Source organism: Tachypleus tridentatus, chromosome 13, assembly GCF_004210375.1.
Source record: "Tachypleus tridentatus isolate NWPU-2018 chromosome 13, ASM421037v1, whole genome shotgun sequence".
NCBI classification, from domain to species: Eukaryota; Metazoa; Arthropoda; class Merostomata; order Xiphosura; family Limulidae; genus Tachypleus; species Tachypleus tridentatus.
The window spans coordinates 230,312,403-230,336,461 of NC_134837.1; the positions used below are offsets into that span (position 1 = coordinate 230,312,403).

Here is a 24,059-nt window from a genome sequence, read left to right on the forward strand (position 1 = left end):
TACTCTTGTACCAACAAACAGTCGGATTGACCCTCAAATTATAACGTCCTGACCACTGAAAGGGCGAACATGAGTAGGTTTACAACTCGCCTCCCTCAGAGGCTCTAATCACCTGCTCACGAACATTTCCAATTCATTAACATATTTATATGTATTCTATGTGGCTTACCGACTTTTCAGACTACGTCTTGACACTACGATTCCTGGGAAGGTTTTGTCTTTCAAAATTTCTAGTGCATACATTCCACATAAATATAAAATAATATATTTTTATTTAAACCAACGTTTTGTTTTTGCAGCTTCTTCGAGGTTAATATACATAATTATAGTTTATATTTTATATAGTTTTATAGTTTATATTTATCTGGAGTGTAAAACTTATCTTTTTCTTACCTTTTTACACTTACAGCGCGTCTCCTTTCACGTCAAAACTCTTGTTGTAATCTCAACAAATGAAACAGATTAAAAACAACGAGGATATTCAGGTTTTAGTTTAATATAAGAGCCACTAAGTACATATGTTTTTGACGCTGTGTCTTGTTTGATCAAATATAAGATGCCAGAGTATAACATTTGTTTGGCATTCCTACTTTCGTATCTATTGGCCATTAAAAATTACAGAAAAACCAGTCTAGAACGTTTTACTTTCCACAGACTATATATTCATCACATTGAAAACACCAAACAGTCTTAAAAAGCATAAATATTCCATATTCACTTTACTTAAAACCAGTGTGTATTAAAATTTAAGTATTATATGTTCAACATATAATGGTAAGCAAAAAAAAACAATAAAATATGACAAACATAGTTCAAAACAAACTTTACTTTTTCAATTTTAAGCTCAGCAAAAGTTACTGTTATAAGTATTATAAGAGACGAATAAATTCTATCTGAATTATGATAAAATTGTGCACAAGATAAAAACTACTTAGAAGGTAAGATATCTTGTTGTTGTTTTTTGCTAAGAGTTGCTAGTTAGACAGTTTGCCAGAAGTGTGTATGTAAACTTACTTGTCATAATTTGTTTCTTAATAAATATTTTTTCCTATCGTAAAAAAATTAATATTTATTCAAGATTTCTTTATAAATGGATAAAATTACTATATACTGAACGTAACACTCTTATTAAACCACTGTGTAATTTCAAACATTTATATTTCTGTAATAACTTTCTGATGCACACACTAATACACCCTAATATACACCAGTTACGTGTGCTGAATTTTATCGTTATTTTATTTCTTTAACTTGTTTAAAATCTCAAACAAACTAACAGAAAGAGTTGTAATTTACAAAAGTAAACGTTGTGTTAAAAACAAAAAGCCTTTTTCCTGGTTATTCAACTGCCTTATCCTTCCACTTCCTTCGTGTAGCACCAAAGCATGGAGAGAAAGTTTAGCGAAGGTTTCTTCATGTTCTATTCAATAAATAAATAAATAACTGTTCATGAAGACAAAACATAACACAATAACCATTTATTCTTCTGAATTTACTTATACCTTTTAACACCAAGCGTCTTAAGAAATATTTCTCAAACTGGCCTAAAATTTATGATTAAAATCACGTTACACATACGTGTTTTTTCATACATTATATTGTAAAATTTAAAATCAGAGGCATGTAAAAACATCTTAACATCTTCCACAAGCCACTGTTCTAAAGCCTATCTCCAGTACCAGAACTCCTCAGTTGGACTCTATGAAACACTACTGATATATACAATACAAATACTTTAAATGTTACGATTTATCGAAATACTGGCGAGGTATTAGAAAGTAATTTTAAATCCGCTATGGGCAAATAAAGAAGAATGAAGAAAACATATCTGCAGTTAATGTGATTTTTATCACATACTTTAGTCCTGTTTTTAATGCTTCGCCAACTTTCAACGTTTAAACTGTAATTTTTCAAAATGCTTTTAAAAAATTTCTTCTTCTGTAATTACAATACTTTGAGCATTATCAACAAAGGTATTATACAAATTTAACTTTCTACAGTTTTTGTTAATTTGAAAGTAAGTGCATTTATTTAAAACTAACACAGGAGCATATCATGTATGTAAATATCCATACCTGTGTTTCTCTAAAGGTTTAGCTCTCACTAACCAGATATTCACACATTACTTATAAAATCTTCTGTATCAACTATATTCTCTAGAATGAACACATTTGATGACAATAAAGATTCAGTTCTTGTTTCTTGAAAAGCAGACCAAAACTGTGACGACTGTTGGGAGAAGAAACAGGACTTTTACAAAATGTTCAGTTTCTTCTAAAATTCCAATTCGGAACATATAAAGCAATAACTGAAATGTTCCAGTTCCATTTGTATAGCTGTTTCATGCATTAAAAGAGTGCCCTAATATCCATCCATAATGTGTTAGTTATAAGTTGTACAGTAGGTCACACTGATACAAAAATGTTATCACAGAAATACTATCCACTGTAGTAAAGAAATGCCTTATGACAGAAAATAAGTATATTAAAATAGACAAATATCGTATATAAGTTATGTTGTGTAGTATTGGAAATCTTTTCACTAATTACGGGAAGCATGAAGTATGTGACACAAATTCTACAAACCTGTATATGTTCAATTTTCACGTTCATCTGTGTCCTATATATTTATTTCTCTTACATAAATTAACTACTGACAGAAATGTAAAACGAAAAGAAATGCTATTGTTTGGTGGTTTCTAGCAAACGTAAGGTTCCTTTATAGTCCCATCCCTTGATATAACATAAAACAAAATGTGAATTGTGTGTACCGTGACGAAAAATGTAATTGATAAATATGTAAAGAAGGGGTCCAATGAGATTCGCTATGTCGTTGTATGGCATGGTACATAAAGTTTGAAGACAGCTTCAATGCGTAAGAAAAAAAACTATTAAATTTAATATGTTAAAAATAAAAATTTGTAATACAGTTCCTTCGTTACTCATTCAAGTCGTCTTCAAACCTCATCGTTCTAAGTGGGTTCTTCGTCATCATGAAAGTTGGTAATCTTTCAACTCAAGCTCAGGAATGAAGACAAATTCCGGTGATCTCTTGGTAAAACGTACGGGTTCTGTTTGCTTGTTTTTTCAATTTCTCGCAAAGCTACACGAGGGCTATATGCGCTAGCCGTCCCTAATTTAGCAGGTTAAAACTAGAGGGAAGACAGCTAGTCATTACCACCCACCGCCAACTTTTGGGCTACTTTTTTGCCAACGAATAGTGGGATTCCACGTTACATTATAACGCCCTCACGGCTGAAATGGTGGGCATGTTTGATGTGACGAAGATTCAAACCAGCGACCCAAAGACTACGAGTCTTGATATGACAATTGAGATATCAACAATATCACACTTACTCACAGTATATTTGTATTTAAACCATGTTTCAGATACAACGACCCCACGGCTGAAAGAGTGAGTATATTTGGTGTGACGGGGATTCGAACTACGACCCTCGGTTTATGAGTTGAGCTACATAGCCACTTACATGTAGCCATGCCAGGTAGGCGCATGGATAAATTCTAGTAGTGTGTGAGAACAATAATGAAAGAAGTCTATACTGGTTAAACTGTTACGAGAAGAATGTTTTTGTAGTACATGTTGGAATATTATGTGCAGTTTTTCTAACTTTATTAGGGAGGGATGTTGAAATATTGCTGAGAATTCAGAAAACAACCACAAGGGTTATTAAAGGTTTGGAAGGGTTATCGTATAAGGATAGGTTGAAACCTCTTGGGACGTATATACTAAAGAGAATAAAGTCTTGTGAAACACGACTGAGATTTTTGATAGTTTGACGTTTTCATAAAAATCTTGCACTACGACAAGATTCTAGTTTAAAATATAGAAAAATCAGTCACAGCATTACTTTTTTAATAGACTAGCCAGTCTCTGGAATGGTTTGCTTTCAACTATGGTAGAATCCAAACATCAAAACTGAAGAACTATAGGGAAGACAGGATCAGTATTTTTGAGACAAGGATTGGATATAGGAAAGAGAATTTGTTTAACAGGTTTGAAGTGGACTACCATGACTATGGTGAAGCTGTCTGGATTGAGCCTAGGATATCCACATAAATATGGGAATAATCAAAGATATTTTCGACGGGCAAATCCTAAGGATGAGGTACTTGTTAAATATCATTGCTGATGAAAAGTGAATAGTATCCGCTATACAGAAAAATAACAGTAAAATAATAAACTACATTATCTAACTTTGATAATAAATGATTGCTTTATTAAACACTTTAATTTCATATTTCATCAATTTGTTATATGAAATAATATAACAAAACAAGCTTCAAAATTAATAGTTTTAATTAATTTACCACCTGCGCCAAATGGTACATTCGTTTGTGTTTGTTTTTAGTTTAGCACAAAGCTACACAAGGAGCTATCTGTGCTCTGCACATTCGAGCGGTATAAGTCTGCACACATATCGATGTTCCACTGGGTGGGGAGCAAATACATTCATTAAGTCTATAGCACCACTTTCATAGCCTGTAATTAATGCAACATTTTATCGGTAAAGCAAGCGCCTATGATTACGCAGATCAGCTGTTTCCAAAATATTCTGAACAAAAGTGTAATTATTGAAATATCCCTCTCCTCCTCAAAATAAATTCTAGGTTCACCCCTTGTTTGGAGTACGTATGAGCAGTAAAGCTCCCTCAGTATCATATGTCCGCGGAGTTATAACACTAGAAAACAGGTTCCGAAACTCATGGTAGACAGAGCACATTTGTAGTTTTGTGCTTAAATTCAAACAAACAAACAATTAGTAGAATAGTAAAGATTGGTCAAGTGGCATCTTATTATCTCTAGAAAAGAAATAAAATAAAAAAAATTATTCGAGTTTCGCTGATGCACATAAAGTAAATCTGTTATAGTGAAGAAATAAACATTTATTAAACATAAAGTTTATAAGAATCTAAATTTTTCATTTCTTGCACATTCATCAATACATAATGATTGAAAAAAAATAAATTAAGTACAAAACCACCCAAACGCAACACTTCAATAACATATTTATCAAGTTAGCAGTAACTAAATTTAAGCATCGATAAATGACATGTGTTAAGCCTTTCACACACAGCGAATGTAAATTTAAAAATGTAAGGCTTGGTTCGTGAAAGATATATTGTTCACTTACGGACAAAACAAGACACCAATAAAAAAAATTACACACAACATGAAGTATCACAATTCTATTTCAAGCATCACAATTGTCGCATAATTTCAATCTCATTTTTAATTATACCAAGAAAAACATTTCAACAATTGACTGGACAAGGTGAATTCATGCTTAAAGTATCGTATCAGGAATAGCTACGGTAATATATCTATGCACGACTGAATGTGCATTATCCGTTTCTTTGAGAACAGTTAGAATCTAGAGACAAAATGCATGATTTGATCTTTATCATCATTGTTTTACATATCTCACGTAGTAACCTTAAAACTCGAAAACAATTAGCATAAACATCAAAATGCTGAGAGATAATTTAGTTTAATGACGCTTCCTGGTACTACCATGAACTGTACACTCTGATAACCCTGAAATAAATTACAGTTACTGACTGGTAGAATGTGACGTGTTTTTTAGTACAAACCTCTAATACTGTTAATTTGTAGAATGTAACACTGGTGATTTAGAACGCTAGAAACCGGGTTTCATTACAGAGCACAGATAATTCATTGTGTAGCTTTGTGCTTATTCAGTGTGACGTCTGTTTCAGTACTAACATCTAATACATATGTACTCGCGCTTACTGACATGTAACATCTCTTTTAATAGTAACCTCTAACATACACGTATTCTTCCAGAGCAGAAACCTAAACCTATATAATAGCAAACTAAAATATATTGAGATCGTCTTAAAACAAGACAGCTGGCTCATTATACCTATTGCGAACTTTGAACTATTATTTTCTGATGAACTATTGGGACTTGACCCTCACTGTTATGATGCACCCACAACCCTAAAGTGCAGGAAGAGATATTGCGATAATGATAGTCGAAGCATGAAACTTTTAATTCACATTCCGGAAACACTAACCGCTACGCTATGCCCAATATCTGTGTAACATTTGAACATTTTGGTAGAGATGCTTAACTATAAAAAATTACGTAAATTTTTATATGCTATCGAGCAGTAACTATAAATTGTGGTTTCAATAAAGAGAATTAAAAATAACCTGATCAGATGAGTCAACATTCACTCTTTACCCACTCACTGAAGGTATATATGTGTGGAAACAGTTCAAGAAAGTGTGTGTAAACCTCACATAAAGTCGACCTGAAGAAGACCTCAGTATAGAAAATGAAACGTCATTCCTATGTGGCTCAAAGCGGCCCGACACCTCACTAAACTTAAATGGATACATATTTACATTTCTTGTCAAACCGCTCTGTAGTCTACATAAGTTACTGTATGAATTCTAATAATCAGTATGAGTTCAAAAAACATAATATGTTGAACAGTGTAGCGCACACGGCAAATCTGAAACAAAACAACCTAGATATATTTAGAATATAGTGCCATAAACATTTTAAAATGTGGTATATTTTAGACGAGAAAAAAGGAAGATAGAAACATGCAGCAGAGTACAGTTTTTGTCGCAACACAAGTCTTATACCACTTCTACAAAACCTCTGGCATTCCCAATACATTTATGGGCTTGTGTTAAACACACTGATACGTATGCATCTTGGAATGCTATTCTTTGCTTTCCTGATATCATTTTTGAGGCTGACATTTGTAAATGGACGTGCATTTTAGATTGCAGACTTCATGTATTTGTTTCTTTTGTTAGGCGCAAAGCTACAATATGAACTATGTGTGTTCTGCCAACAAGTCTCGAAATCAGATTTTTAGCGTTATAACCCTTAGACTTACCACTGAGCACAAAATCTATGGTAACATTCGCAAAGCCAGCCAAGCAGTTCACCTGGTGAACAAAAAAAAAGGCAAAATGACACTGCGTAAATCATGGGATGTACCGTTAATTCCTAAGCCTTATTGGTTTGATTTGATTTATTTTGAATTTCGTGCAAAGTTACACGTTATATTGTGACGACTAATCCCACTATTCGTTGGTAAAAGAGTAGCCCAAGTACAGTGCTAAATTAGGGACAGCTGAAAAGGCGAGCATGAATGGGGTTTCGAACCCGCGACCCTCCCATTACATTTTCCTATTTATATATATATATATACATAGTTGTTACTGTTAATATGATATATATACATACATATATATATATAAAAGCAAAATTACCCATCCTCACTGACAGAAAAAGTTTAAGTTCATATATCAGTTTATTTAATAGACTGAAAAAGGTTAATTGGTGAGCAGTTTAGTCACGCTAAGAGCCACTCAACAATAACAAACCATAAATCTCCATTTATATTTTTTCAGTTACGTCATATTTTGAAATGTGAACGAAATTCCAATCAACTTAGTACAGAATATCATTCTTGTGAAATAACAGTTCGGTATCAACACTATTTATGAATGTCTTCCCATCATTGCAAAAAACAAACATTGAGCTCTGTCTGTGTGTGCAGTTTTTCAAATTAGAGAGAGACGAATATAAGATATTTTAAGTCTAAGAAAATGGAAATGATAAACTAGACGTTCCTTATTATTCTTTTTAAATATTTACAAATAGGGAAATAGTAACCATTTATATTTACTGTTTTGCATTTCATGGTTGCTGAAAATTGGTAAAACGGAAATGTCCTTATGCATACCTCACACAAACTGATATGCCTACCTTTCACTGAACTTCAATTGGCGCAGAAAGTTCTAATCTTCCGAGCTTGGAGGAATGGGGAAGTGTAAATTGAAAAATAGGTACGATGAGAATTTTAATGATAAATCAGACATTATATAACGCAAGTCTCTCCCGCAACCATTATAAGAGTTCTCAGATAGTCATGTTGAATTCCCCTTTCGACACAGCATTTATTCTTATACTTATGCCAATTTCGTTATAAAAATTACCTTACAGTCGCCCTGAACCATCTGGTTCAACTTCCTGTCTCTTTAAAGAAAAACTTCTAGCTACGTCTTACATTCAGCCGGTCAGTCATGCCGAACGAACCAAACGAACTTGGCAAGTATTTCGATGAAAAATCGTTTAGGTCACAGTTTGGTGAAATAAACCACTTGATATCCAGAGTGTTCGAAGATTATTGATTTTTATTTTGATCCGCACTAGGAATAGTTGACGTGAACAGATTAGAAGATTACAGGAGTTTAATTAATGAACACGGTACTGAGAGACTGAAAGCAGTTAAAAAAACAGTCATGCCCGGAAGAGGAAAGAAGACAAAGCCAAAGCAGGTAAGTCCAGCGACGAGAAGATCCAAGGAGTAGAAAATTCGTCAACGAAATGCTTCAGTAAATGGGGGATCTATAAACCCAATGTCATAAATTTTTGTATGTGTGTGATGGGTTGGGGGAGGAAGACACAAGAAAACCCAATTTCACTGAACCGGAGCGCCTTAATGTCCTTTTAGTACCCAGATAAAATGCAATCTTGAATTATACTGAAATATTACAACCTGAAAAATACTAGAAAGAATATTTATAATAAGACATATTATTTACTTACTATCTTTATATATATATGTGTGTGTGTGTGTGCTTCCATATAGCAAAGCCGCATCGGCTTTTAGCGTTGTAATTCCGTAGATTTACCGCTGTATCAGCTGGGGACTATCTTTTTACAATGGAGCTCGCGATGTACGCGTCAAAAACTCGAATGTCGGAAACTACTGCACCGATCACTATCAACCATAACTGGATTATATTTTTACAAATAGGTATCATTTTTATAGCTGAGCGATAAATAAAACAATTGAAACTTCCACATGATATGTTTCAAATTTAACGAATTAAATTCACAAAAAAAGAATAAAATTTCAAATATAAAATAATCAACAAACGAAATAAAAATAATTGTTTTCTTTAGTGAAAAATACATGAGTGATGCAAAAGAAAAGCGAGGCACTTTAACTGATAACTGTGTCTACAAAGAAATACTTCAATAAAATCTACTATGTTATGTAATGCCGTGATGTCAGCTCATTTTGAACTAAAATTTCAATAAAGTCCTTTTACTTGTTAATGGTGAACATAATTAAATATCAATATTGATGTATACCTGTCAGACAATTCTAAAAAAGGTCGCAAGCACAATAACCTTCCGCAGGAACTAGAAACTACACTTGCATGGAAGGCGGATATTTCTGCTAGTCGGTATTAACGGGTGTGTTTATCGTCGTGTATAAAGTTATATAGAGAAACATATTTTGTCCAGGTGGGTGGGATAGCTGATATTCAGGGGTAGAGTTTAGTGAGAAAGATTTAATCTGTTGCTTTACTACAATATTGTTTGGTCAACTTGAAAAATCTCGTATTGGTGAAGGGTAGTTCCAATTGGTATTACACATAGTGTAAAGGGGTATACTAGTCCACCCACACAGCTTTGGAGTTTTTGTACTTCACTGAACTGGAATTCTCTCATGTTACTGATACTGATACAACCATACTCCATTATATTCTTAACGAATGTTTTGTAAATGTGAAGTATAGTCTTTGCAACAGTGTGTATGATGATGACTTATTTTTTGAGGTGTGATACATTTGGTTATAGTTTTTATGTCCGAGTGACACTTGAAGTTGTGGTTAATTGTCGTGCTTAGAAGTTTGACTGACAAAGACAGGGCGATAGGAGAGTTACATAGTTTTAGTTTTACGTTTTTAAGTTGTTCTTTTAGGTTTCTATGGAACATTATAACTTGAATCTTGCTTAGATTCTTCGATCTCTATTGTGTACGATACGAGCAAGAATGCATGTGTTCGCAAGTTACGTGTGTGAAATAACTGTAAATACCTTTACAACATGTGCTTATCGACAGTCGACAGAAAGAAAAAAGAAAATTGGGTAAGTATTTTATTTCTTGTTTTTCATGCTTATTCTTTATTTATTATTATAAAAAGTAATTAAAATAAAAATAGAGATTTTTAGGTTAGTTAGGATTATATTATGTAAAATATATAATAATAATTATTATACATAAAAAATGTTTTACTGAGTACGCACGCAAGCAGTTTGTAATAGTTCGTGGATAATGTAATTCGATAGCGTAACATGAGCTGCACATGCCCCAAGTGATTAACAACTTATAGTGGCATAAATAGTAGTTAGATATGGTTGAAAAGGCAATGAAAATGGCAATAAAACAATAAAATTTAATTATAAATAGATGCATACTATTTTGAACCTAACATTACTTAATATAAACAAATGTAGTTACATGTTACAATTTGAAATAATTCCAGGAAGAAAAGGATTGTTTTTTTTAAACGTGTTTTTTCTTATAGCAAAGCCACATCGGGCTATCTGCTCAGCCCACCGAGGTGAATCGAACCCTTGATTTTAGCATTGTAAGTCCGGAGACATACCGCTGTACTAGAGGGGGGCGAAGAAAAGGAGGGTAATTTAAAGTTATTTCGATTTTTTTTGTGTGTGTGAATACGGGGTCGGTCAAATTGACTGATCCCGTAGGTGTAGGATCGAAAAAATAACAAATAAAATACAAAATTTAACTGAAAGAGAACGTTTGAAATGTATTTGGGAGGTTTTTGGGATTACACAAAGGAACTTTGAGATTTTTGATATGTGGAAATATGTTCTTGTTGTTGTTGTTGTTTTGAATTAATCAGAAAGCTACACAATGGGTTATCTGTGCTCTGTCCACCACGGGTATCGAAAACTTTTTTTTAGCGTTGTAAGTCCGCAAACATACCGCTGAGCCACTGGTGGCAGAAATATGTTCTTAATTTTAACACAAAAAGTATTCATAAAAAATATAATTTTTCTGCATGTGAAAGTCTTATAATGCTAACTGAAAGACTGCCAAAGATACACTAGCTGTATTGAAAGTTAGAAGTATTAAATGTATAAAGTCCTTATACGAGTTAAAAGAATACACATGGTCAGTCAAATTGTTGAGAGAGTTATTACTGTCATTATTTGAAAGTTTAAATAAAACTTATATGTATGAAAAACCAACTTAGTATAGATTGAATTATTGAGTTGATTAGTCTATTATTGAGTAACCAGTCCACGGTTTAGTGATTTGTTGCCGTAAGCCAGTTTCTTCGTTCGACAGTGTGCCTATTGAGTTCATCTTTCCATAAGAAACAGTGATACGAAATTAGCAAGGGAATAGAATTACAAAGAGATATAGTTTACTTATAAAAGTTGGTTATGCTCAATGCTGAATTTGAGGCTGAATTAATAAACTGTACTTTCGGTTATTCTTTTTATCGAACATTTCAAAATAATTGTTTTAGAATTTCGCGAAACGTTACACAAGAGCTCTAGCCATCTCTAATTTAGCAGTGTAAGACTAGAGGAAAGGTAGATAGTCATAACTACCCACTCCCAACTCTTGGGCTACTCTTTTATCAACGAATAGTGGGATTGACTGCAACATTAACTTGTTCCCACGGTTGAAAGGGAGAGCATGTTTAGTATAACGGAGATTCGAACTCACTAGCCTTAGATTACGAGTCGAGCGCCTTAACCACTTGGCCATGCTGAAACTATCCCAAAAGAAATTGCCCTACAATAGAAACCATTAAAATTTTTATATTATGAAAATTGAGTTTCTAAAATCCACCCGTTTGTTAAAATAATTTGTTATTCTTGTGGAAACTTATAGAACTGTTTTTAAGACCATATCTGTGAAAAACAACAGCAAAAAAACAACAAAATGAACAAAGATTACACTGTTTATCCAAAAAACTGTCACACTAGCTTTACAAAGTGTACCACATATTTTTCTTCCTTTGGATATATTACACAAGTTTAAATCACCTTCTAATATATTTCTTTTAAAAACCCACCCACGTGTATGAATTCATGATACAAAACTAGTTTAATTTTACTCGTTCTACGTTATAGCCTGACATTCACTTTAAAAATGACATTTTTGAGAAACACCTTGCTTCACATTCGGAATTTATATTTATACCACATGTGTGCATCTGAGTCAGAAAGCAGTGAAGATTTCATAAGGTATTAATTAAAAAAAAAAGCTTCTAGTAATTTAAGGTGTTACAAGTTATGCAAGACATTAAAACAAAAAGTCTAAACAATTTTACAGTTCTTAAATATAGCACTCAAGTAACACTAATTTTAAAATACGAACAATGAAACAGTACCTAGGTTAAACTTCAGTGTCCACCTCGTGGAAATACTCCGAAACTTCCTTTGGCGCGGAAGCCAAATTTGGGATGAGCCTGATACTCCACTATCTGTAGCTTGCCGTAAGGATCAACGTAACTATAGTAACCAATGACGTTTCCGTAACCATCTCGTTCTTCATAGCGGCTTTGAGGATTGTAAAGATCAGCAGTATCGTAGCCGAAACGGTAAGAATGAGGACCTTGGATACCCTGTATTGATGACGAGCATTAATATAGGTATCTCTATCACTGTATTAAGCATCAAAGTCTTCATAATGAAAGTTTCTACTGAAATATTCTTTGAAATTAAAGTGTGCTAAATCTACTCTACATTAGCCTACACTCAAATATCTAAATAAGTAACTGAGATAATCTTAAATATGTCTAACTTAGGACTGACACACAATTGGATAGACCGCAAGACGCGGAAAAATAACAAAATAATGAAAAAACAATGTATTCAAAATAGGCAATACACACGTATATAATAAAAACTTTATATTTATTTGCAACGCTTAGGGCAAAAGGCTTTCGTCAGGCAATTTAAATCGTGTTACGTAGTAAAACCTTTTTGCAAATAAATATGAAATTTTGGTCATAGACGTATATTTTACCTACTTGAACTTAGAAGAATAATCTTATATTTCAATGAACAACATATCGTAATGTTAATACTACTTAGAAATTTAGTTGTACGATATTTCGGGGATAACACCTTTTAGTTGCATTAACTTTAAAGCTTTAAGCAACTAGAAAGAAGTAAAATGTCGATTATATTGTTTAAAACAACAATACTGCGCATATAAGAATACAGGTTTGGAGAACGAGGTGGAAAGAAGTTATAGAAAACAATACAAATTATGTATTTAATAACATAATAGTACATTTTTACTTTACGAGTTTCTACAATTACATACAGAATTTTAAGTATAAAATCAATCCACTGTAGATTAATTTTTACCATAACTTATTATTATTGTTATGACTTTTTTATTTCTAAATGTTTTCGGATATCATTTAACACCTTGTGTATTTTTGTTAATGTTATAAAACCTTATATTATTTTGGTATAACTTCATTTTCTTGATAATAGAAATAAACCTTATAACACCAGAATACTGTTTTTTATGTAATTAAACACTCAACGTCTCGTTTTACAACTTCTTCAGGAGCTTTCACAGGAACACAAACCCAAATTGACAGTAAAAAAAGCTTCAAATGGTTTAAGTAACTTCTTTTCAAAATTCCTTAACACTTGTGTTTTTAACTATCAAATACCTTCTATTCGAATCTAATAACGTGCATTTATACAGCGTGCTTTTGACATATTAAGAAGAAAAGCTTACTGTTGAAAGAAAAATATTGCTAAAATAATTAACTGTTACCTATTGTAAACAAACCTTCTATCAAGGTAGAGAGTGTAATAACAAAAATATGGGATAAAGAATAAAATAATTAAAATTATACGCACCATCCTTTGTCTTTGTTCATCTGTAGTCGTAGTTGTACGATGTCAAAGCAACTAAGCACACTGACAGAACATTTAAAGAAGCCCTTCTAAAACAACATTTTGGTGTTATGAGGTCGTTTACTTTTAGCACTAATTTCTTCTCTAAACCAATATGCACTAGAGCAATTAAATAACGTAATTATCGTGGATTGTTTGTTTGTTTTTGAATTTCGCACAAAGCTACTCGAGAGCTATCTGTGCTAGCCGTCCCTAATTTAGCAGTGTAAGACTAGAGGGAAGGCAGCTAGTCATCACCACCCACCGCCAACTCTTGGGCTACTCTTTTACCAACGAATAGTGGTATTGACCGTCACATTATAACGCCCCCACGGCTGGGAGGGCGAGCATGTTTGGCGCGAGGGGGATGCGAACCCGCGACCCTTAGATTACGAATCGCACGCCTTAACACGCTTGGCCATGCCAGGCCCAATTATCTTGGAATTGAAATTATTTGTTTACCTTAACGTATAATGTTTTTACTGTCCGCAACTGTATAAAGTGTAATGCAATACTTTATTCATTCGCTTATTATTTTACTTATCTAATTTTTAGCGCAATTGTTTTATTAGGCCTAACGTAACGTGTAGACAATATTGTATTTGTTCATTTTGATCTACTCTGAAACTAAAAATTTCTGGAGATACAAATAAATTTTACAAAATTTCAAATTATTTAAAAATACAGTGTATTCCTTAGCGTAACAGAAAAGAAAGAATGTCATAACCCACAAAATTCTCACGCTTTAATTAAATACAGCATAAAGCGTTTTTATGCAGGCCTGTGTTGCTTTCAAAGTGTTAACACCCGAATGTATTAGTTTTGTCAGACTTAAAAACCAAACCAAGAGTTCCCAAATTTTGCCAACCGGTGGTCCTCTTCAGTTTCTTTACTTTTATGGCGGTCTCATCTCCCGTTGAAAATAGTTTTTATAATGTATAACTAGTGTATCATAATTATATTATAGTACCTTTATAGCTTGATTCTAGTTTTAAGAAAAAGAAAACAATGAAAAGAAATTTAAATATGGAAAATTTTTAAAAATCTTACGACTTATTTCAATGTGAACCATAATACTGCTTTGCTGAAACAATCTTGCGAATTTCTGGTTCAATGTCTGACAGTTTAAAACGAAGATTCGGTTTCACATTTATCTTATTTTTATAATTCGATTTTATTTCCATCATCCAACTCTAAATCAACTGTCTTGTTTTTTTGTGATCAGTAGACAACTGTGCCAGGCGCACAACGAATTTACACAATTCAATCTATGTTAATTACAATTATTAATTTGGGATTAATATATATTACTATATCAGTTTTATAATGTCTTAGCATTTTACTTTATTCTTTACTCTTTCAGAAAATGGTAGTTTCATAAAGTTGCTGTATTACTGCAGACCTCCTTAAGTACTATCGCGGATACCCTGGGGGCGCGAACCATAGTGAGGGAACCTCTGGGGTAAAAAAATTGACGTTTCGGTAATCAGTAAACAGTTTATGGATGTGGCATTTTATTAATTAAGAAATATTTTCTACAGTTTTATGTAATAAGCATGTAGGTTTAGTGTTTGTTTTGTGTCCCTTTATGATCTTCATTCATAGATGGGTTTAGTTGTGTAATTAGGCAAAATGTTGATTTTATATGAACTAATAAAGTTAGATAATTTCTTTAAGTGAGAGGTTTGTTATATTATAAGACAATTGTAATTGAATCCAAATTGTCTTAGGGTTAGTAACAATAATGAAAAATACTATAATATTACATTTCATGAAGTTTAATAACATATCAAAGAATATAAATATATTGACATAAACGTACTTGTTCATGAAATTGAGTTCTAAGAAGTCCGTTGCCAACATCACCACCATATCCGCCGTAACCAGTAGCTGCTACTATGTTGTCTTCTTTTTCTGTGTCTGTTTTGGTCGATCCTACAATGACCGTCAACGCAAAAATCACCACGGAAATACGCTGTGAAAGTTATTACAACATTATAAGCATGAGAACTATGAAAACATAAATGCAAGAAACCTGTTGTTTCATTTTAGAAGCAAAACGACGAAGGCACCGTTAAAAGTAAATTCGATTTCGTAAGGTCATAAAGCAGAAACAAAAGTACGTCTGAATTCTTTGCATACTGTTATGTAATTTATTTTATTACAACTCACATTAGAAATTACGGTTGTGCATCTGCGCCTACAGTTAACCCTAAGTTTTCTTCATTTATGCAGTACTTTGCTGTATATGTTGTATTACCTATACATTATATATATCTGAAAATTTTGCCCTTTGTATTTTTATAATGAAAATAAAAGCAAACCAGCTTTAGAGTGCGCGTAGTGAAAATAAGAGCTTGAGGGGTCAAGCTTTCGTCTTCGCCATACACTTTTAAAATTTTTGCAAAAAATACACACTAAGAAAACTAATATTTAGATAGCTGGACACTTCCTTCTGATCGGAACTACTTTAAAACAATGAGAAGGCCCGGCATAGTCATATGGTTAAAGCACTCAACTTGTAATCCGAGGGTCGCGGGTTCGAATCCTCGTCACATCAAAGATGCTCACCCTTGTAGTCGTGGGAGCGTTATAACGTTACGATCAATCCCACTATTCATTGGTAAAAGAGTAGCCCAAGAGCTGGCGGTGGGTGGTGATGACTAGCTGCCTTCCCTCTAGTCTTACACTGCTAAATTAGGGACGGCTAGCAAAGATAACCCTTGTGTTGCTTTGCGCGAAATTCAAAACAAACCAAACAATGGAAGTACACTTATTTCGTTAATCACCCAACTACTGTTATCATTATCTACCGATGAAATGTACAGCATTATTTTGATTCATAAAATCCAACCTACGCGTTTCACAAGTAATGCTGTAGCTATATCGAAACAGCATTGGAACAGATTGGCCTTTTCCATCGTACTTAGAAAATTTTATTGCACAAATAAATTAATCGGATCTATTTTTAAGAACTTTTAAATCTAATTGCTATAATAATGGTAGAATAACACTTAAAAGAAACTTCTTATGAAATATTTGAGTAGAGTCTAATATCCTTAGCTTTGTTTTTTAAGAGCAAACTCGTCAACGGGCTATTTGTTTCGAGGCCACCGAGCGTATCAAAACTCAATTTTTAGCGTTATAAGCCTTCAGACTTACACATGAGCCATGGGAAGGTATATCGTTAGGATTGGTTTAAAAAATAAAACTTGTTCTAATGATCTTATATACTGTGTTATTATGCTTAGTTTTTCAAAATTACGTTATGTATTTACATATCTAATCTTTATTTTATTTAAAAATACAATAAATAAACTAAAGTACATTTATAAATAATTTTAGAAATAAGACGAAAACCATCTTGCACTATATGAAAACTTTTAAAATTAATAAGTTTAAAACTATATTTTAGTTTCCCTTCAAGAATAATGTATTACGTAGAAATATACTGATTGAAGAGTCTTTTTATTTAAAAATGTTCTTTTTCGATTATTTGATCAGAATAATGCAAAGTTTATTGTAGTTAATGAGAAGAAAGAAGAAAGTCTTGCAATTGATAAATAAAAGTAAACAGTTACTAGAACAGGGCTTTCAGTAGTAATTAAAACGGAAAACGCCTTACCGATATTCTAAGTTGATTCATGTTGTAGTGTATATTACAAGATCTACAAATCTAGCGCGTTTCTTCAAATCCTAGTAAATCTGTTATGGAACTGGTAGGGTCACACGCCCATCCTTTATATACATATTTATATACCACATTTCCTGCAAAAAATTATTTACTGTCCTCGATTTGTTCTCGTATAAGAGATGATCACCTGGTTCTTCGAAACTACAGATGACGATCCAGAATGCTTTGATTTGGCGCCAAATTGTTCGTGTGCAACGACGTGGAGCGATGAACGATTCAGGCCACTGGCTCCGATTGTATCTTTATGGCAGTCTTGCACCATCAGTGCGGCTTACCTCGAAAATAGCAAGTAAAATTGAGAAGTATGTACTATGACGAAAACGCATTCCTGGTTTTTGGTATTGAGGTTTCAATGTACTATAATTAGCTGAACAGATTCACCCATCTACCAGCAGTTTAATGCGTACTTATTTTACTATAGTGTATGCAAATTCTACGATTTATGTAACTATTGGAGCAGAAACAACCACAGGCCGATGTAATTTAGCTAAGTACGTGATTGATATATGATGAGCATTAAAACCCACGAGTGGCTCATTTAATGTAATTTGTGTAGTTAATTTATTACAGATGCTTCAATATTACATTTATTATTTCATCCTCACCCTCAACACGTATGTGGAAGCTTTTGTAATTAATATATTTTTTAATAGTTTTCAGTGGCTTCCTTTTATAAGTAGCTTCACTTCATAATCTTCCTTACTTCATGTTTAACTAATCTGTCAGCAACGTTTTAGTAAGATTTTTATTCGTGCTGAACTAACACACAAAAGATAAGCACAAAGGAAGTTCAGTTTTGTGCTCTTTAATCAAAATCCGAAGAGATGAAAAGTTTAGATTTATGTTTATTCTCATAAATGCAGCCTATTTAATAACATTTAGAGATTACTACGTAAACAGGCCGAAAAAGAAAGTAACACTTTATTTTCATTAACCTTTCTCTGATAGAAAGTTTTATTAAAATATCGTTGGAATTATATCAGTGAAAAATATTTTGCAGTTAGAAATATCAATGAGGCAAGGGTTATTAATTAAAAAGATACAAGCCTTTGATACAGTGTGAACAACATACAAATTATTGTTGTAACTAGTTTCTTATCACTACAACAATAGGATAAAAATGGGCCCCGTAAACTATGAATATATCTTTAATTATTAATAAACAGCACACTTAAAAATATCAACAGTTTATTGTATGTGCAAGCTCTTTAAGTTACAAAAGGGCAATTTTCGCTATTCGAATGTTCAGCTTGTACATGATTGTTTCTGGCACAAGAACGATGTCGGAAGATCACCTTAGCAAAACGACCTCTTTATTGTCCAAAATTCGCAACTATCCTTTTGTTAACGTCACAGACCATGACCTCGAAATCTCTTCACTTGTAGAAAATCGTGCATTCAAGTGAATATACAAACTGCACGAGCCTTACCAACTGGCCAGTCAAAACATCAGAGAATGTAGTTTGTACTTTTTCTCTTGTAAGGAATTTCTTCTTACACGTATGTGCAATAGCACAATCATGCTGAAAACATCTTTGGAAATTAAGTGAAATGATTATGTAATATTCAAGGGAAAGTAAACATGAAAATATATGTCTCAACAGAAAAATTAAAAAGGATAAACCTAAATTTGGATCTTCAAAGGGTTGTATATTTTCTTAAAGCAAAGCCACATTTGAATACTTGATGTGTTTACCAAGGGGAGTCAAACCCTTAATTTTAGCATTGTAAATCTGAAAGCTTACTGCTGTTCCACTGAGAGACAAATCTTAAAGAAAGACAAAAATTAGAATGATATTATTACAAAGATGCTAAAGCGACATCACACTTGTATGTTCCAAAAACACGAGCCAACTAGTAAATGCAATAATTACACTGAATGCGTACACAAATGGCACTAGATTAAATATTAACTTGATGTTTCAAAAGCGAGTGAACAATAATATGTGAATGGAGGTCAGTGTAAGAAGCACATGACTCTTTTGTAACAGATTAAATTTAGTCTTGCTGTAATGTAGGTCAGACATTGTGCATACATAATTAAACTGTTGTTTGTAAATTCTTTGCTAACTTTCATAATTATATAATGGTTAGTGTTAGGCCCTTCTCTTTATGAGAGAATGACCTGCTCAACTACGACTCAGCTCGATTTAGTTAGTGTTACTCGTGAATAGGCGTAACGTTGGGTTTTAATACAAGGTGTTCAGTTTATTCTTTCAATTTTTTTTTTAAATACGTGTCTAATTTATAGAAAAATTAGTGTCATATAAATATCAATATTTTAGGCAAAAACGAAACACAAAGTACTCTAACCGAATTAAAAAGTAGGCTTAGATGTCGTTAAACTTTGGATTCTTCAATGATTGAAACTGTGTTTTAACTTTATAGGGTTCTTTCTCGCGCGCGTTTTGATATTTATGATTGATATTCTGATCAGACCTTAAATTATTATTAAGTCGTAATAATAAGGAAAAAATGGCATCAATCACTTTGAGTAAACATGTCCAACAGGTTTTAATATCTAGTTCAGCTCTAAAAATATGTCACACTAAAGGTCACGACAATGGTAAAGAAACATTTATTAATAATGTATTACTAGGGGTAGGAGAGGGTTGTTTTAAAGTAATACTATAGCATTGTCTCCATTGATCTCAGAAGCATCCACAAACCTTCCAGGTTTTTGAGAAAAAACAAACAGGAATAACACAGAAGCATCGGGCGTGAACAAATGATATGTAGCTGAACTTCGCAGTGTGAAATGTAAAGCCTACCTGTTACACAGTTAATGGTAAGTTACGAAATCACATGTGTGAACAACAGTATTACACCAAATCTTGTTTCTATTTCACGTACAATATTGATTGTTTATAGGACTGTACGTATATCAAATCAACTATAAACTTTTTACACAGGTTTTCTCTCGTGAATTTTATTTTTTGTTGAGCGCAAAGCTACACAGTTGGTTATCTATTCTCTGTTGTTGTTTTGGATTAAGCACAAAGCTACACAATGGGCTATCTGTGGTCTGCCCACCACGGGTATCGAAACCTGGTTTTTAGCGTCGTAAGTCCGCAGTTATACCGCTGAGCCACTGGGGGGCTGTCTATTCTCTGCCCACCTTTGTCATCGAAAACTAATTTTTAGAGTTATATGCACTCACACTTTTCGCTGAGCTACCTTCGAGGGGGAGTGTCGTAGGTGTTGAAAACTGAGTAAACTAAGTAATACACATAACAGCGACGTCCCTGTCTCTGTAACAAAGGGGTTATTCAATCAAAGCAGTCCGGGAGGTTGAAGGCCGCATAGTCCCCAGCGGTCCAGGAAAAGCATCCTACAACTACAGCATTTCAAATTTATTGAATAGCATATCCATAACTGTACAAGTACTTGAAACATACTTTATACAACTCTGTATTTTATTTTGTCATTATTATAATTTATCTCCGGCGAGTCTCTGATTTATTATGTTAAGTATTGCGATTTCAAATTAACTGAAACAGAATTAATTTATAATTTAAATGTAGAAATTAATTAAATATCGATATGTATCACATTTATGATATTTGTCAACAAGACTGATACACAAAGTTTTCTTTCTTAACACAAATATATTTTGATATAAAAGCAATACAATTTATAATAACGGTTGTTACAAATAATGATTTATCTACAAGACTTTTACAAGCTTACAAAAATGATTGAGTCTTCTATCTGGTCTGGAACTTAGTTTGCCATAGTCGGTGTACTATAAATCTCGGAAGCTTCAGATATTTGATCAGGAACGTTTATAAATTTCTGACATTACTAACATTTTAACTTCAGCGAATTCACATCATACATTCGTAATTTTACGAAAACATTACATAACTGCAGTAATGGAATAACTAAATGTGTGGCTGGTGAAGAAAGAGGAATACAAAGCTAGCTAGTACACTCTTAAGTGAATTGTACCTACATCAACTCAAAATTAACGTGATACTCATGACTCCTTGAGAAGACATAAAGTAAGTTCCAGTCCAGAAAGAAGACTCAGTATTGTTTTTACGTTTGTAAAACTCTTGTACATAAATCATTGTTTTTGACCACAGTTATTGTAAATTATTGTTTGTGTAATAAAATATATTCGTATTAAAAAGAAATTGTTGGTATCAATTTGTTGGCAAGCATCATAAATTGGATACTTATCGACATATATTTAACTTCTAAATCTAAATTTCACTTTTACTCAATTTTAGGCTACTTGAAATTGTAATACGTAACATAAAAAACTGGAGCTCATGTCAGAGATTTGAATCAGAGACAAAATTCGATTTAACTTCAATCTCAAATCATAATTAAATTTATATTTATCAGTGCCAACAAGATTTGATCGTGCCAGATTATTATGATATTCTTAAATCTCTTTCTCTTAAACAACTAGAAATATATAACAAAAGTGAATTGCTAGAAATTGCTAAAGTTTTAGAAGTAGAAGTTAAAAAATAAATGAAGAAAAAACGAATTAAAAAAGCATATTATTGAAATACTAGTCAATGTTAACTAGTTATCATAGGAAGCATTAGAGAAATACATTGTGTCCCCACTGGCAATCTGGGTTGAGTGATAAAGATAAGTTAGAGATCCAGCTAAAATTTTAAAAAATCGAGCTTGAGGAAGTTTGCATCGAAGCCGAGAAAGAACAAGTTCATTTCGAAGCAGCAGCATGGGAGTTGAAAAGGAAATTAAGCTTAAAGAAATACAACTGAGACTCAACTCTGATCGACCACGGTAAAACGATAAGTTTGGGCTTAATCGATATGTTAAAGTACCACCATTCGGAGAAAATGAAGTTGATAAATATTTTCAACATTTTCGGAAGGTCGACCAAATGATGGAATGGCCCACTGAAAAATTGTCATTATTATTACAAAGTGTTTTAACTAATAAAGCACAAAAAGGCTTATGGCACTCTTTCCTCTCTCTTTCTCTAGAAAATTGAATGAATTATAATAAGGATTAAAACGAACTGTTCTCAAAGCCCACGAGTTAGTGCTGGAGGCTTATTAACAAAAGTTTCGAGGTTATCGCAAGCAAGATAGCCCAAGAAAAAGAGGTTTATTTTGATCAGAGATATAATTCTATAAATATTGGCAATAGTTTTGACAAACTAAGACAATCATATCTAATTAAGAAATTTAAATGCTGTACAAATGACAACCTCAAAACTTACTTGAATAAAAAGAAAGTTGAGACACTACAGAAAGCAGCTGCTATTTCTGATTATTACACGTTAACATATAAATCCAATTTTCATAAAAAAGATGTTCCTACCATCTCAATAAAAACCTGTATCTGTTCAATCCACAGAAGTTGAGAATTATTTAAAAAATCATCTCCTCTAGTTTGAAACTTTCTGACATTCAGAATAAATCTTCATGAAAACCATCAAATTCTGTCTGCCATTTGTTAATAATATTGGTCATGTTACATCCATTTGTTGGCGTTTGAAAAAGAAAAGGAGGACACCCGCAGCATTCAGTTCTACATTTAACGAGATCACCAAATGTTCTTGATTTGGCCATTGATACAAAAGCTGATGTAGTCAAGGTGGAATTTAGACCTATTGTGTCTGTTGGTTCTGTATATTCTGCATAATACTCAGTCATTGTTGTTAGAAGGTATATTGCCTTTAGATTCGACTTCTACCACTGGTGAGTTTGTTATTGCTCAGGGTATTGAGGGTGGCTTTGTTAATGTTCCTCTTCGTAACATTTATTTAACATTATACCTAGTTTCGAGATCAGTCGTGGTTGTAGTAAGATCTACTCTGCCAATTAAGGGTGCTTCATTATTGCTTGGAAGCTATTTAGTTGGGAAAAAGTTGTTGCTGAACCCAAAATGATTAGAAGAGTCCGAATGTGCTGTTACTTGAGCTTAGACTTAGAATTTAAGCCAAAAACAAATGATAGGCACGTATTTAGAGAACAATAGATTTGTTTCAGACATTTTTTGAGTCCGACATGGATCTTGTGAAGGATTGTTCTCCTGACAATTCAGTTAGTGACAATGTTGGGCGTAAGGGATCTGGTTCAACTAGTGAAGTTTCGTTTGCTAGAAGTAAACCGATCGCCGAGCAAAAAAAAAAGGATCTACAGCTTTCTTCGTAATTTAAGTATAAACCCCCAAAAGATGAACTGGAGAAAGAATCAAATGGTTATTTTTCAAAAATTGTGTGTTAACGTAGAAATTGAGACCACCAGATGTGCCAGCTTCAGAGGACTTGGTTGTAGTTTATCAAATCATTGCCCCAAAAGCATATCGTTCTGAAATATTGATAGTTACTTCTGAACTCACCGTGACATTTGTTTGGGCTAAAAATTAGACAAGATGTTTTTTTGTTTTTTTTTAGTTACCGTATTTTCCGGTTAATAAGCCGAATCGCCGAATAAGCCGAGACCAATTTTCAGCTCTGAAAATGAGGGTTTTTGCTTATTACCGCCCAATAAGCCGAAGCCATTTTTAAGAAGTTACAAGTTTCTTCAAAATGATTTCTTAGTCTCGTTTCAGCGTCAGCATGCATGTTGTGTGTGATCATTGGCGTTCTGTAGTAAA

At 33.0% G+C, this 24,059-nt stretch overlaps 1 protein-coding gene across 1 annotated transcript; it reads right to left on the reverse strand.

The window, feature by feature from the left end:
• Window positions 1-405: 405 nt before the first annotated feature.
• LOC143237390 (uncharacterized) lies at window positions 406-17,708 on the reverse strand. The gene is made up of 4 exons (XM_076476598.1): window positions 17,400-17,708; window positions 15,597-15,749; window positions 12,244-12,477; window positions 406-1,420 (listed from the first exon to the last, which is right to left on the reverse strand). Exons 1-3 carry the CDS (start codon window positions 17,418-17,420, stop codon window positions 12,256-12,258), a joined length of 396 nt encoding a protein of 131 aa, XP_076332713.1. The 5' UTR covers window positions 17,421-17,708; the 3' UTR covers window positions 406-1,420; window positions 12,244-12,255.
• Window positions 17,709-24,059: the final 6,351 nt, after the last annotated feature.

Coding starts and splice junctions, on each gene's coding strand:
- LOC143237390 (XM_076476598.1), bottom strand. CDS start 17,420: ATGAATCAACTTAGAATATCG. Junction 15,750..17,399: donor TGAATCAACTTAGAATATCG/GTAAGGCGTTTT, acceptor TAACTTTCACAG/CGTATTTCCGTGGTGATTTT. Junction 12,478..15,596: donor GAACTCAATTTCATGAACAA/GTACGTTTATGT, acceptor TCATCAATACAG/GGTATCCAAGGTCCTCATTC.